We start from the raw sequence: 16,410 nt of genomic DNA on the forward strand, positions 1-16,410 counted from the left end.
TATAAAAGTCGGAGGAAAACTTTTTATTAACTATCATATTCATAGTATTGAATGAAAAAGCCTCATCCACGCCATTGTGATACTCTGTATACCCATGAGTTTTTTTTCAAGTTTAACCTACATTGAATAACTTGTAGAATACAATCTACATAGTCATTGAGCTATACGCAGAGACAAGAAAATATATAATTATAGAAGATGTGGAAGAGTTAAATTATTCATTAACTGTAGTACCACTTGCAGAATGTACTTAGTTATTTGATTTTAAAAGCCCAATGTGTGATTGTAGAATTGATTTGAGGAGATAAATCTCACTATCAACTGCAGGAATACTGCAGAATTAGGCAGGCAGTAAAGGCACTTATCACCGTACCCGCAAATATGAGTCTGGGTAAAGCCTAATCCGATTCACGAAATCATTAATGAATATTTTGCTGTTAAAAAGAAGGGAATCCTATGTCCCCCTATTCATTAAAACGATCATGAAATATGTTACAACACAAACACCTAAACCGGAAACAAACACTACGTAAACGTCTCCAAAACACATATTAGCACCCCAAGACGCACATTCTTTAATTCAAGACGCACAAGGTTAGAGGTATCAAATGTAAAATTTCAGAATATGAAACCCATCAATTCAAAGTCAACAACAATTTTTCTGTCTTTCTGTGGAGCAATTATGTTTAGCTAAGTTTTCTATCTTCCTTTTCAAGTTTTCCTTTTCAATGAGATTGGATCCTATGTGCTTACGAGTTTACAAATTCTTTTGCTTATTCATTATTATTATTTGCTATTGGATCCCTTTAAATCTTAAAAAACCCCAATAAACTTTGTTAACTCCGAAGGAACGTTACATCCACGTCATATCCACGTCATCCACGTCGTACATACATCCACGAAAAATTGCGGAAGAAAAAAATGTGGAAAACTAACATAGGAGAATAATTAAAATAAAATCTAAATTGATTGCAAACATCAACATTTCCACTCGCCTGAAGCACACGATAGGGAAGTACACTATTGTTTCAAATGCACCAAATACATTTTTTAAATTAGAGTTCAGAATAACATAATGTCGTAAAACCACAGTTTAAATCCTAATAGTGAATACTGGATGCGAGATGACCGTACGAAATATGGAAAAATTCAAAGGCCGCTAAAACGGGTGTCCATGTTGAATATTGGCCGTGACGTCACAAGGCAGTAGCAGAAGGCAGCTTCTACGCCGTTTAGTTCTACCACTATTATTGCATAGAAAAATTACAGAATTTGAGGGTATCCGTTTTTTGCTGTCATAAAATATCATCAGAATATATATATGTGGCTGCTTCTCTTTTGAATAAATGACTTCATCATTGCGCAATATATTAATATTCATTTACGTGTCAACTTCAAGTTTGGAAAGAGTAGTACCATAGAATAAGTATATTCTAGAGGGCTCACGGCATAGGAGGAAATCGTACCGACTGTTTTAATTCTCAAATAGCCGATAGATGGCCCCTGGAGTGGCGAGCTAGGGGCGAGAGAGTCAGGTTTCAAGGTTCCCAGCTTCTCCCCTTTCCTTCCCGCCCTCCCCTCTTCCTTAACTCTCCCGCAGTCTCCTCGAAGGAAGGGAAGACGATGTTTACATCGAGCTGAGAGAATTGGCTCCTATAGGGGATTTTTTTCTCGCCTGGTGAGCTGCGTCTTCCACGACCCTTCCCTCTGCTTGGCTTTCCTCCTTCCAACTGAAAACAGTTTTACAACATGCAGCTGTAAGTAAGTGTTTAAACTGTCTCATGCACTTCAAAGATTGCTGTCCGAAAGTCAAGCAGGAGAGGAAGGGAATTTTCAGGGGGGTCCCGGACCCTATAAATATATATATTCGCAAAACTAAACGAATAGGCTATCAGTTCGATAGGGTTGTGGAGGTATTCACTCCACCACCACAGATTTTGATGAAATTGTGAGAGGAGATATGCTCGAATATCGAATGATACTACCACTACTACTAGCCACTTTGTGAAACTTTCTGCACTCCAGTTAATACGGCAAGAAAATATTACCCGTGAATTAGTTCCACGGTGAAAAATTGATGCAAAAGCGGAGAAACATTTATTAAAATAGGATTTGTTGGTTTGGAGATTCTTATTTCAGGAATAAAGGACATATAAAACGTAAAAGTTATCGAACAACAACATGCGAATAAACATACAAAAGATTTCACATTTATTTAAATACAAGCTGGTAGCAATTTTCCACAACATTTTAATGCGTACGATGAGTTTCGGCTCACAGACCCATCATCTGGTACAATTTATTTATTTATTTATTTCATCCAAGTTTATTTTTGTGTCCATAATATATATTTTTATTAATTAAAATGCTCATTTGCAAACTTTGTTGTATTCCACACAGTATGCATTAAAAACCCAACCGGTTTCCTTCTTTTCAGGTCTTTAGCGTTATCGTAAACCTCTAGATAAATACCTGAAAATATCGAAACCGGTTGAGTTTTTTCATTAGTACTGTATTGAATACTAAATGGTTTAGTTTTGAATTTATAATGTCACCATACCGCAAAGTGAATTCACAAAACATTATTTCAAATATATTTATACGTTCGTGATCATCTATTTCATCGCCTGGTGTGGTCTTAAAAGTAAAAATGAGCAAAAATTGGTCACGATAGGCGATGGAAACTCTCAACTAGGAAATACGTAATAATGAGTTGATCTTTAATAAGAAGGAAGCGATCTTTAGAATCGCAATACAAGGAGGGATATTTTGGAAATAATAAAAGATTTACTTAAGGTATCGAGACCGAATTCTACAGGTTATCTTTGTGTCGGGCATGCAATCCGAGCGAGCGAGCAGCTGGAGAAATGACAAATATGAAATGACGATTATTCCTGTGAAACACTACAGCTGCCCGTTTCTTTCACTATTATTATAGGATAAGGACCTTATTTTAGCAACTGCTAGATTAGGAGAGAAAAAATGTGATTTAAATGCACGTTTACAGCACTATTCATAACATCTTCTCAACCACAATGTCCATCATTTATCAATAATATTTTCACCGCGGGAATAAACTTCCTCACGTCTGTACCCTGCCGTTTTATTCTGCCCTCAGCCTTGCTGATAAGGGACATGAAAATATCCTCACTTATCGTCAATTATTATCGATAATATACGGGAACATCGGTGACCAACTCCTTCTCCATCATGTTTAGCATGCTTATTCCAACGCTTTCATACCCCCTTTCCAGCCAAGGCCAAGTTCAGCATTCCTTCTGTTTTATTTTTTTCGCCTCTTTAATGTTCAAGAGGCCTGTTCAGACAATTTCGCCTGCTAAAAATGACAGAATCCTTCACTTCCATAAGCTTCCGAATTTGTGAAATTTGCTTCCAAAAATGCTTCTGCTGATGCATACCTCTTTGTGTTCGTTTACAGCTGCGCGCTCAAGAATTCATTACCAAATACTTTTAAGCTTTAGTTACCAACTGTGGTGAAGAGGCTATGACCGTTAGCGAAAGGCAAGCAGTGCATTGTTTTTCAGTGTAGAGATCCAATCTCGCATTCCTATTTTATTGTAATATTCCGGCTCTTGGTGTTGTTAATAACATTTACACCTCACCAAAAAGAGGTATTTCCGAACTGAAGTTCTGAAGCACACTACGCGAAATGTATTTCATTTGATACATTGATCGTTCAACGAAGCGATGAACATCAATAAGATTTATATTGTCTCTTGAAGCGAAAAAACCTTCCCTCACGGAAAATCTCTTCCTCGTCAAAACAACAGCTAATCTCGCCAACCTATCTGATGGCAATGCGATCTCCTTGCGAGGCGGGAGCTTTCAACGTAGACCCAGGCCAGTAAGGAAAGCCTGACGAGGTGCGTTCATTAAAAATTCATAACTCCCCTTGTAATCGAGATAAAGTTACAATTCTTTCACCAAAAATAAATTTATAGTTTTGTCCAAATTTCATACGCAGCATATATGGACCTATATCGTAAGATACGAAAGTTAGCAGGCGATTGACTTTTACCTTGCAAAATTCCAGATTTTTCGTCAGAAAGATATATAAACACATATAACAACGTTGAAACTGAGTTATGAACAAATTAAAGTTTACCAGTACGGAAAAAAATCTGCAATAAACATTTCCTGCAAGTTTCAACTTTATACTAAGGACAGTCTGCCGGAAAATGGATTAGGAATATAAACTCGGAAAAGTCAAATAACTAGCCGAAATTCTAGAAAATATTTTTTTTAACATTTGTTATAAACAAAATCGAATAATTAATGTCTTCACTAAACGTAGCAACTCTTTCTGCTTCAGAACATATTTTTAGACTTGTGGAACGAGCAACTTAAAAAAATTGCCAAAATTGTTCATAGCCATCTGGTTAATTGTTCTAGAAGTACACCAAAAACGTATACGATTTTTGTACGTGTGGTGAGCTCTCTATATATACCTACTTACTCTATGGTAGTACGAATGGCACATTGAATCTTTAATAAATAGGTAATGGTATTTATTTTCGCTGGGTATATTTTGGCACAATGCCGTTTATCATGCCAAAACTTTGTTTTGTAAGAACCGAGTCAAACTAATAAACCTATTTAAGACGTTTGCTGCAAGACTTATTCGTTGCGTATGTATCGTATGTATTCACGCCGGCCGGAACGTTCGCCCTTCACAACTAGAATCATGGGATGTTAGCCTTATTTCCGTGCTCGCTGGTTGTTGCAATGGTTCGTTGTCCAGGATGGGTTCAAGAAAGATAATCTTGGTTGGGAGAAGGAAAATTCCAACGATTTATAAATGGTTTACAAAACTTTGATGTATTTATGGTCACTGAATTTTTGAAAAAGGAGGACAGGTTCCACGCTCCATAGAAATGCGAGACGTTAAGGCTAACAAGGGGAGAAGAAAAAAAATTCACTAACTCTTGGTTAACTATGTGGTATTCCATTATTTCCTGGATATAGACAGTTACTTATACCACTTATTTTATAAGAGCGCTAGATAAAAAAAATAAGTGGTATAAGTAACTGTCTATATCCAGGAGGTAACAAGGGGAGACCTCGTATCTTGCTCCATCTTTTTCAATTAGGGCCTTAGTTAGGCTGTAATTCATTAATTTTCATGCGTTCCTTCTCACAAGTCACATATATAAATTTAAAATATCCTCCATTACCTAATGGGTCGGATGGGGTAATGGTAGCGTGTACGATTTCCCACCCTGAAGACCAGGGTTTAAAACTAGGTCATGGCATTATTTTTGTTGTCTTCATTGTAATCATACGGCGTCAAGTTTATCATTAATTACGATTGCAGCAATCATTGACATAAGACAATTTTTTTATCATCATAATGGCGTTTAGGTATTTTAGCAGTGTCATTACAAACGCAGAGCTACGGTGACTACAAGGATTGGTGTGCGCTAAAATGTTAATTTTTTCTTTGCTTATACTGACCAACTTCCACATTAAAAATGAAAACCACTCTTTCAAGAGCACATACCATTAAAGGCTCGCGGCAAGCAATAATATGCGTACAGACATAATTAATAAGAACACAAAGTGAATATAAAATGCCATATATCTCGAACACTTGTAATTCACATTACTCCAAAGGGAGTTTACTTACTCAGTACCTACTAGTTTACCTCAGTAGCAGTGCTAAAAGAACCATACCGAAATATAATTTCAATTAACAAATAGGATGAAATAAAAGTTGATAACCCTGGACCGGGCGCGCTGGCGTATAAAATACGTCAATCTTTGAAAACCAAGGAAACATTGTACGTACATTCTGGGCTAGATCGTGTATTCCTACAATGTACTTTGACTGCATATATTACGAGTTTTCAAAGTTCGAGGTATTGTAGCTAATTTTTTAGATCAGCAAGATGAACCCGTCACCAGTGGAGTTCAAATTACGCCGCGCGACCTGCTGTGTACCTTTATATCTGTATCACCTATAAATGTACTAATTTCAACAAATAAAGATTAACTTTAACAAAAATCGTTTGTTATCATATATGCACATATCATGGGCAAAGTACGCATTTTACCCGGTCGTGTAAAATAACAGTCGCGCCATAATTCTTTAACCAAACTAATGTCAGTTTATAAATTACGTAGGTCTACGCGGAAGATGCTATATTTTGACTCAACATACTTTCTGATGTGACTGAGGTACCTACTAAGTAAATTATTATAATATAAATATCAATTTGATCTTACAATACCTTCAAATGAACTTCAAAACAGAATATCATCGATAGGTAAGAGTCAGGAGCAGCCTTGAACCATTTATTCCGTATAGCTTGTGCTTAAGGCACGGGAATGAATATCTTCTCCAGGCTTTTGTTTCGACGTCGAGATGAAATTTGGAACAAAAAATCATTTATAATTCTATTTTGAATTCATGTTTTCGGTACTAGACGATATTTTTAGGAAGCAAACTCCACCGATTCCCGGAAACTCTCGCCGCGCTAAAGAAGGCGACGGCAATCTAATACAGCGATACTCCACTGGTGACTACTGCCTTGTGACGTCACATCTCAATCAAGATGGAGGCACTGTGTTTCAGCGCAACATGAAATTTTCCGACTTTCAAAACGTTTTAAAGTGCATACCCCAGATGCAGGAAATAAAAGTGACTATACTAATGTTTCTTTTTTATGCTAAACTTTCAAATTCAGCAATAAAAAAAATTAGTGCACTTCCCTATTGACGAGCAGTAAATGAACACACCCGCTAATGCTTTCACTTCAGTACACGTGGCGCCGCCCTGACAAGCGTGCGGCTGGTTGAGGAAACGACTTCAACAAAAGACCATGGGTAGGGATAGGGAGTTTCATTGGACTGGCGTGGCCTCAGGAAAGAGAGCTGCAAGGCGTCTGGGTCTTAAGAGCACGAGATGACAAAATCAGAGAGATTGAGAGAGAATAGCAAAGGATGAAGCATCATTGTGAGACTTAACCGGAACCAGCCGTATCTCAACTCCGACATCCCAAAATGCACGTTGGAGGAAAGTTGTAGCAGTGCACCCGAAACTTTAGTTTTGCGAGTCTTTCGTATCTTTAATTGTGATCTTACTCAACGCTCAGTTTTCGAAGCAGAACGGAGTGCGGTAGGATAGCGTTTCCCGAAGGCCTCCAAGCTTGGAGAGGAGATGTTTTTGTAAGATCATAAGTGAACCTTAAAATCCTTGTATAGTGGCATTGCGAATGACGCACAAGGTTTTATGCGAGACACCCTCACATTGGCCTTCGGTCCCGAGCGCTATAAATGGAAGGAAAATATAATCCCGAAATGAACATGTCCCAACCTCTCTACCCCTCCTCATGTCTATCCTCATCCCTCATTGAGACGTTTGCTATTTTGCGGTACTCAACGGCGCCCATCAGCAAACGTGATGGACATATAAGATGCGCTATCCTCGCGAGCGAGCAGTAAATAATTGTACAATTCTAAGGCTCCGACACAAAATCCTTCAGTTAACCCAATGATTCAATGGCATGAGAGAGGGAAAAATGATCCCTCATCGTATCTAAGGATAGCTAAATAAAAATATAAAATATCACTCAATTGAAGGTAGAGATGAAGCAACGTTAAAGTAATCGATTTTTCAATAAAATTTCTATTTTTTAAATATTATTTTTAAATAAATTTACGACCACAATAACAGGTTTTACACGAAAAAGTTGAACATCTTATGAGGGTCTATAACTTGAACTCGGCTAGTACTGTAAAATAACTGGTTTACATTTTTTCCGATCTAACTTTCACTGCAATATAAGTACATAAAAACAAGAACGTAAAAAAACTCGTAAAAAGACGTATTAACCTTAATTTTTAGAGCCAAATACGGCCATAATAGTTACCATCAATGGCTAAAACTGTGTAATGCATCTGTAGACATTCTTATTTCTTCATTCGCATCAGTGGCGTAACTATGGGGGAGGAGGGGTGAGGGGATAGATCCCTCCCCAAAGCCTCAGAGAAACAAAAAATTTATTGGAAACTATTGTCTAGTTTTGAAATTTAATAACTGCATCTTCATAGAGTTAAATTTTTAGTTACAAAATGATGTATAATGCATATCCCGGCATGTCATATTTCAAACACTTTCCCGGACCCCCCGTTGCCTGGGGGGGTTGCCACCCTAGGCCATCCAATCCCCCCCCCCCCAAAGCACATTCCTAGTTACGCCAATAATTCGCGCTTAGTTGAGAACGGACGGGGACATATAAACGATGCATCTGAAACTCTCCTGAGACGCGTTGGCTGCCAAAACCCTTTTGAAGGTAACATAGGAATTCATAATTAATCGCTACTAAATATACGAAGCATACTTATAACTGCGAAAGTATTTAATTCATGATTATAAATCGATAAAATGTGTTGAAATCAATGGACATCGACATTTTTATGGTCCTCGAAAACATGCTGTGACAATAGGGGGGTTTCCTATTATTTTTTTATTGCCTAAATCGAAAGATTATTACTCCTAGAGTACGTATTTCATGCTTTTAGATTTTTAAATGACGATATCTATTTCTCGCGATTAAATGAAAAGTGAAAAATTTCAAGCACGCGAAAACGCGACGGCTAAGCATAAATGCTGGGAAAACCCCATACGACGTCATTCTGGTTATGGCTGCCGCTGTGTGAGGCCACCTTGGTACAAGGCTATGAGCATCGCTATGATGCAGGCTGCTAGCAAGTAGCAGAGTACCCTAGTAGCAGAGTTACTGCTAGCAGGGTTTATTTTAACACCCTATCAAACGAAGGAAACTTTCCGACCTTAGACAATTTTAATAGGTGATTATTAAGAGATGTTTCCTTGAGCTCTGTGCTTCATGCATGCATTGGTAATATCAGGCGATGTAAAACTTCTGACTACTCGTATAGAAACTAGGCCCCTGTGACGTCACGTGGAGTGCCATCGCATGGGCGCCAATCTGGCCTTTTTCAAATGAGGATAAAATTGACCATTGCCATTCGCCTAAACCGGTATTTATAAAACCAAATAATTTGTATATTATGAATACACTAACGGTGTGTAACGAATCGCAACCAATGCCTTTCGTTTTCTTTGATGAAGGAAACTACCCTATTGGTATGTACAATTGAAATATTCCGAGGTAAAGTAACCGAGGTAGAGTGAGGACTCCACATAAAGTCCGGTTCTGGAATACAGCCCTAAGGGACGATAGATAAGGGACCGAAGGATGAACGGGCTGCGTAATGGATGGACTTATGTTGCAGGACCATGAGACCCTTTGATTCTCTCCTAATGAGTGTCTGAGGCAGATAAAGGCATTCACGAAGCCGTAAATTCTGATGACCTTATCACTTCCTCTCCTTAGGTCTTTTTAAATTAAATTAAGCCATGTGGTATAGTTTTCGCCTTCCGTTAGAACGTTTAGGAGATGCTATATTGAAAACTTGTTTCTTAATGGTAGTGGGGCATGGGAGATGGCAGCACTGGAAAAGTGAAGGTTGGAAGCTTTCGAATTGTGATAGTGTACCAGACTGATGATGATCTAATAGGTAGATCGTGTGAATAATGCATAATTTCTGAGAAGATTTGGAGATAAGAGAAGTCTTCTGAAAACCATGTGTCGACGAAGGGACAATTCAATCGGCCACATGACCAACAACAACAAGGGTATGGTGAAAATTATCGTTGAAGGATATGTGGAGAGGGAGAGCGGCAAAGGCAGGCCACAGATGAGATGCTTTGAGCAGGTGATTGAAGGATGGAGAGCAGAAGAGGTGTCTAAAGATCAGCAGAACGGATTGAGGGCCGCGTCAAACCATTTCAGGATTATAATGAAACACTTACTTGCAATTTTCCACAAAAATAAAATTTTACAACGACTCGAGTTTCAATGATACTACATCATTGAAACTCGAGTCGTTGTAAAATTTTATTTTTGTGGAAAATTGCAAGTAAGTGTTTCATTATGAATCAATTCCACTCCATCTCGCTTGATTCCTCGAATTTTATACATTTCAGGATTGATAGCGCTTCAACGGCTTCCCATTCATTGCCACGGAAAAAAGTATTGGTACGGCGTTAGTCCTGGGAGGAGGTTCACGTTTGGTAGCAATGGCCTCTTGGAAGTTCGTATTACCTTGCGTTGCCATCTTCGATGGATCGCAAGGGCTAAAATTCTAGCACCGAAAACCTTGGTATAATTACCGTTGGCAGGAAGGGTTCTAGATAGCGTAAATCAAATGTTCGCGGTTGGATTTCCGGTTCAGGGGAATTTTCTTTCATGGCATTTGAAGTGAAATTAATACCTAATTTCAAACCATTATCATGACTTGACATTTTTTCTCGGGCACAAAAACTGATCTTCTTTCATAGCTACAAACGACATCACCCAGGGGGACATAGAGCGAAAAAAAATAAGAACTATTCAACAAGTCGCGGTTTCGGATTCCAATATCATTTCCTTCCTCTTAAGATCAATAGAAATTCGAATATATGCCCCCGAAATCGCAACATTGACTACTAAAATCGTCCCAATGTGCCTTTCTAAAAGACGAGACGGATTGATCCTTCAAGACTGGCAGATTAGACCCTTGGTTCTGAGTTTTATTTTAATTTTGAGTATTTTATTTGGTTACTCTTTTGTTGTTGCCTTTTATTTTATTTCTTTTGCTAATTTATGCAATTTTAACCACAAATTATAATACTCGTGGTATTTCATTTTTATTTACTGGTAGCCCTAAAGAAGGCGAAATAAATTCGACGAAACGTAGGTCTTTCTTTGAATCAAGGCTTACTTCATCAGGTCGCTGGATAAGAAAGTCATGTTTTTGTGACCATTTATCTTGCTCTTCCATCAACCGGGCTCTTTAAAAGAATTCCGATTTCAAGACCTTTGAGTTGTGAGTGAGATTACACGTCCGTTTTTTGTCTATGAAATCAACCTTGGCCGTTAATTTATCAAAATAAATTTTTATGACGATGAGCTACCCGGCGACCGGAAAACTAACTGTTTGGCGACCGGAAAACTAAATGTTTAGAGATAACTCCGTTCAGAGTTCAAACCGTTCAAACTGACCTCGTGGTCGAGTATCCGCTGATCCCCAATAGCGGCAGAGAAGCCATGGTTAAGGCGTAGGCCCAGCCGCCGGCCATAACTTTGGCGGCCGCGGGCAGTTTGAGCCTCTTGTTGAGGTACATGGCATATGTGATGGCGAACCAGCGCTCCAGCGTCAGGATGGAGAGAGTGAATATGGACAGCTGACTGGCGAACACCGTGATGAAACCGGCCACCTTACAGCCGGGACCTAGAGCAGCAGGAGAGACAACACTGTTAAGTGCCACATTGAAAGAGAAGCACAGAATTAATAGAGACCCTTCGCTCATTTTCCCACAACTTATCTTTCTGCCTGTAAGTTTCCAAGTTAAAAAATCCAGCAAAGCCCGAAAATTTATTCTTACTCTCAAAACATTTCAGATAATTTAAAAGAATTGAATACAAATGTCAACATCCATAACAGAGCGTAATTCATTAAGCTTACCCCAAAATATTCAATAAAAGAATATTAAATTTTTCTTAAGTCTGGACAACATAATTTTAGTTAAATAATACACTGCAATATTTATACCGAATTTCAGTGAAAATGTTTAACTAATCACCTAATTCAACTAATTCAGTGGAAATATTGCAGTGTCTTATTTAAATAATATTAATAAATTCCACCGCATTGTAACTTGTAAATTAATATGGAGAGTGTTCGGGAACCTTGGATGTATAAGAACCGGAGGGATGTAGTATTTAATGTTTAAAATATATTATTTCAAACTATTTTATTTAATATGCATTTGTTCTGATTTAGACTAAAAAATTCGATCGCCTTTAATATATCCTTTGTAATGTGGCGCGTTCTCCCTAACTTAGGGAAATTCTTCATTTCAGCTACGTGCTGGACACCCAATATTAATGTAAGTTTTGATTTGTGGATGCGGAAGTGGGATCAACAGGCAAGCCACGGTCTGCCGTGGAGGCACTGGTCATCGCGGGCTGGAACCCTCTTCTCCAATGCTGACCACATAGGGCACGAGTCTCCAACCGTGGGTCACATCCGGCCCACATCCAGCAGTTGACTCATCTTATCTAGAACCTGATCTTATTGAAATTGTGAAGTCAAAACGAAAGTATCATTTGTCACACTAATTTTGTTGCATTAACCTAAAGCCAGGAATCAATTCAGTTTACCCTGTTTTTTTTTCAAATAAAATATGTTCAATTTCTCCATATTTATACTATAATATTTGACGAAATTAAATGATTGGTACTGACTCGTTTTTTTACAATCCTTCGGCCCACATAAATGCGAGAAAATTATTATAATCTGACCCTTACATTGAATAGTTTAAAGTTCTAACCCTTTCCTTCCTCTCCCTCGTTTACTTCACATTCTAACCTCTAAAACTGTTTTCAACATCCCCTCACCGCTAAGCTCTAACTCCATCCATACCTTCTGTCTCCTCCGTATCTCATCTAAAAGCTGCATCTCCTCGCCAACCATGTCCAGCACTTCGTAGTTCCTTTTCCTCTCCGTCCATTTCACCCTCTCCATTCTTCTCCATACCCACATCTCGAATGCCTCCAATCTTCTCTCGTCTTCTTTCCTCAGTGTCCACGTTTCCGCACCGTAGAGAGCTACACTCCAAATCAAACTCTTCACTAACCTTTTCTTTAAATTCTTACATAGCGAACCTCTCAGAAGCTCCTGCCTGTTCATGAACGCTACCTTTGCAAATGAAATTCTCTTCCTAATATCCTTAATACTGTATCCGTATTCCTCTATCGTACTACCTATGCAGTTGAACTGCTCAACCTGCTAAAGTTTTTCCCTAACCACCTTTATCTTAAGTTTGACATTCCTCGCTCGTGGTGCTTTACAAAACCCCATAACTTTCGTCTTCTTGTGATTGATCCTCCCACTTTCACCCAAGCTTCCAACTCGTCTTACACTTCCCCTACCATCTCTTCACCGTTTACGTTAAAAAACAGCGCCTTGCCTAACACCTCGGCCAATGCTTGCCCACCCAGATTCTCCGTCCGCTACCCTCACTTGTGCAGTCTGGGCCGTATATAGATTACGAATTAGTCGTATATCCCTCCAATCTACACTTATTCTCAAGAGGATATCCATTAACTTTACCCAGTTCACCCTATCAAACGCTTTTTCAAAATCCACGAAACAGGCATATACGTCCTGGTCATATTCTAGCCTCCTCTCCACGAGGGACCTCATTATTGCAATTGCATCACGAGTTGACTTCCCTTTTATAAAACCAAACTGATCATGACCCAAATACTCGTTTGCCCTCGCCTCCATTCGTCAGTTCAATATCCTCAGGACCACTTCCGCCGCATGCGATATTAGGCGGATAGTCCTATAATCTCCGCATTCCACAGCTTTCTTCTTTTTCGGAAGCGGAATTAAAATCGTCTCACGAAATCCTCCGGCCAACAACAATCTTCATAGATCCTGCGCACTAGTTCGAAAAACCTTTTCTTACTATCCTTCCCTAGATTCTTCAGAAGCTCACACGGGATATTGTCCACGCCTACTGCTTTCCTAGCCTTCATATCACGAAGTGCTCTCTCTATTTCCGAATCTAATATCCCCGGCCCAAGATTATCCTCCTCCACTGCACTTTCCTCCTCTAAAGTCAATGTCTCCGGCCTGTTCTTTCCTTCATACAGATCCTCCACGTATTCCTTCCATCTACTCTTACCCTCGGTTTTCTCCGTTATCCACGGCTTATTTATCCCTCTGCTTTCAACGTAAGCAATAGATTTCTCAGACGCTTTGACTATTCCAGTTTTAATGCCATTCCATCTTTCCCCTACAATCTGAATACCTTCGAACTCCCGGATGCTATTTTCCACAAGTTTGTGATTTTTATTCTCTCTTCATACTCCTCTTCAGACCTTTTCATTCATTATATTCGCCTTTCTAACTTCCATAAGCCCTTTGAATCTAACGTTGCATTTCATGAGCACTATGTTGTGGTCTGAACCCGCATCCGCTGCAGATAAGCTGCGCGAGTTTTTCACACTGTTCCTAAACCTCTGTCTTTCCATGTTGTAGTCTATCTGATATCTCCCAACATCCCCTGGACTTTACCCTGGGTACCTTCAACATTTGTGATGGTTAAACAAAGTATTTGTAATGAATGACTTGTTTCTGCTGTAAAATTCTCTTGTTTTCTCTCCCCTGAAGTTCCGAATTCCTAATCCAAATCCTCTTACTTCGTTTCCATGCCTCCCTTCCGCGACTGAAGCGTTCCAGTCCCCCATCACTAACAGATTTTTTCTTCCCCGGAGTTTCAATAATTATTACCTCGAACTATTCATCTACTTCTACATCTACCCTATAATTGCTTGTCGGCATGTAAATTTGATCCACCACTAGGTTCGTGGGTTGTGCCTCAAGTTCTACCACAACAATTCTATCGCTTACTTGATTTCAACCTACCTCACGCTTACCCATCTTCCCGTTTAATGCTAAAGCCACCCCTCGCTGACTTTCCTCCCGACCACTATATATAACCCTGTACCCGTCAATCCAGTAGTCCCCACTGTCCTTCCACCTAACTTCGGATAGACCAAAGATATCTATCTTTCCTTTCTGCATTTCCCTCTTTTTTTCTAGTTCACCCGCCCTCATCATTGTCCACGTATTCCACATCCCTGCATTCATCGAATCCTTCTTCTTCTCCATCCTCTTGGTCTGCTCCCAACAGAATTTCGCACAGCATCCCCGATAAAATATATAGCTTACTTGCGCATTCAAAAGAGCCAATTTTTACAGATGTACATATCGGTGGTTCTAAAGGTACTATTCCACCGTCCGCAACCTCCACACGTTTGTTACGGCAATGAGAGACAAGTTCACCCATATCAGTGAGATAGTTTGCTATCTCTTATTTGACTAAGGAAATAGATGCCCCGGTGTCTAATAGTGCCTTCATCTTACGCCCTTTTAATTCGACAGCTACAAAAAAACGTCCCTCTTTTGCGTAGCATACACGATCTTGGACTTTAGAGTTCATGAAGCCGCGAACGTTCTCCAACCACTCTTTCCAATCTTTGTTCCTAGACGTTGTTAGAGTAGCGACTCTCTGACCCCGTGATCAGAGAGTCGCATACTAGTTTAAATCTACGCTTGTGACAACTGACCTCTTAGATATATTGGTGGACTTCCGCGGCTCAGGGCACGAACGAGCTAGGTGTCCCGTTTTCCCACAGCAATTTTCGGCCTTAGTCGCGCTAGTGCCTCCTTGCACCTCGCGTTCGATCGTTGGGACATAGCCAAACTCGCGATCAACCATTTCATTGGGCCGTGGAGGAGGGCGATAAAGTTTACAGCGTTCTTGTCGCGGCTCACTTTCTGCTCCCACGCTAATAAGTTCGGTAAAACTATGAATGCTTAGAGATGTTATCTTAGTTTAGTAGAACCGATGGAGATTATCCAGCGCTAAAGAGAGTAGTTCTCCTCCAATGAATTTTCCAGCCTAGCATTCATTGTTCTGAGCTCTGTAATGTATTCATTTATCCTCTCCCATTCGCCTTGCGTGCGGGCAAACATTTTCTTTAGTCTGATATCGTACCCGACATGCAAGTACACCCTTCTTATTTCTCTCTTAAACTCTCCCCAAGAGGATATACTAAATAGGTTTGCTCGGAGCCATTGAGTCACCTTCATTCCTATCATTTCCGGAACTAAAACCCATTTTTTCCTCGTCCGGAACTCTATTATATTCTTTGAAGGCGTCGGCGCGTTCCAAAAAGAGATTAACCCCTTCACCCTCATCACCATCAAATCGTAATTTCCAGCGACCAATATCGTTTGTCAGCCCTCTTAAACGCGCTTCACCGTGATCGGACCCTGAGGAGAGAGCCGTATCAGGGCGTCTATTAATTGTGATAGTTGGTCTGTTGCACGTACTGGCGTTGAAACCCCTCCAGCCTCTCCCTCGGATACACTCGCGGCGTGAATCTCTTTTATTCGATCCCTTAATCGACGCCTGACTTCATCTAAAGTGCCGGAATGGTCTAACGTGAACCTGTGACACGTCCTCCTTCGAAAGGACATTAATCCAACTAGTTCCTGGTGGAACTGCCATTTTTTGAAAATAATTCCCTATGCGAAAGGATTAAGGCGAACGTACTATGACTTCTCGCCTCCGAGGTCCGTTAATCAACGGGATGGGGTTGGACCGTGGTAAAGGAACGAGGGGTTTGGAAAGCTAAAAACTAACTAGAACACCGAAGCTGCAGGCTGTTCCACCAAAAACACTTAATGAGTAACTAATTGTAAATTCGTACCTACAGACTGTCGAGCCCCACGTCAGGGCGC

The 16,410-nt window shown here is 39.8% G+C and overlaps 1 protein-coding gene across 1 annotated transcript in view; it reads right to left on the reverse strand.

Annotated features, from left to right (window-relative positions):
* Window positions 1-16,410, reverse strand: part of LOC124167687 (follicle-stimulating hormone receptor-like) — a 573,602-nt gene that overhangs the window by 34,155 nt on the left and 523,037 nt on the right. Inside the window, exon 15 of the mRNA XM_046545674.1 lies at window positions 11,091-11,319. Coding sequence (XP_046401630.1) covers window positions 11,091-11,319 — 229 coding nt within the window. The remainder of the gene's footprint in view (window positions 1-11,090; window positions 11,320-16,410) is intronic.

This window comes from Ischnura elegans, chromosome 11 (assembly GCF_921293095.1).
Source record: "Ischnura elegans chromosome 11, ioIscEleg1.1, whole genome shotgun sequence".
NCBI lineage: Eukaryota > Metazoa > Arthropoda > Insecta > Odonata > Coenagrionidae > Ischnura > Ischnura elegans.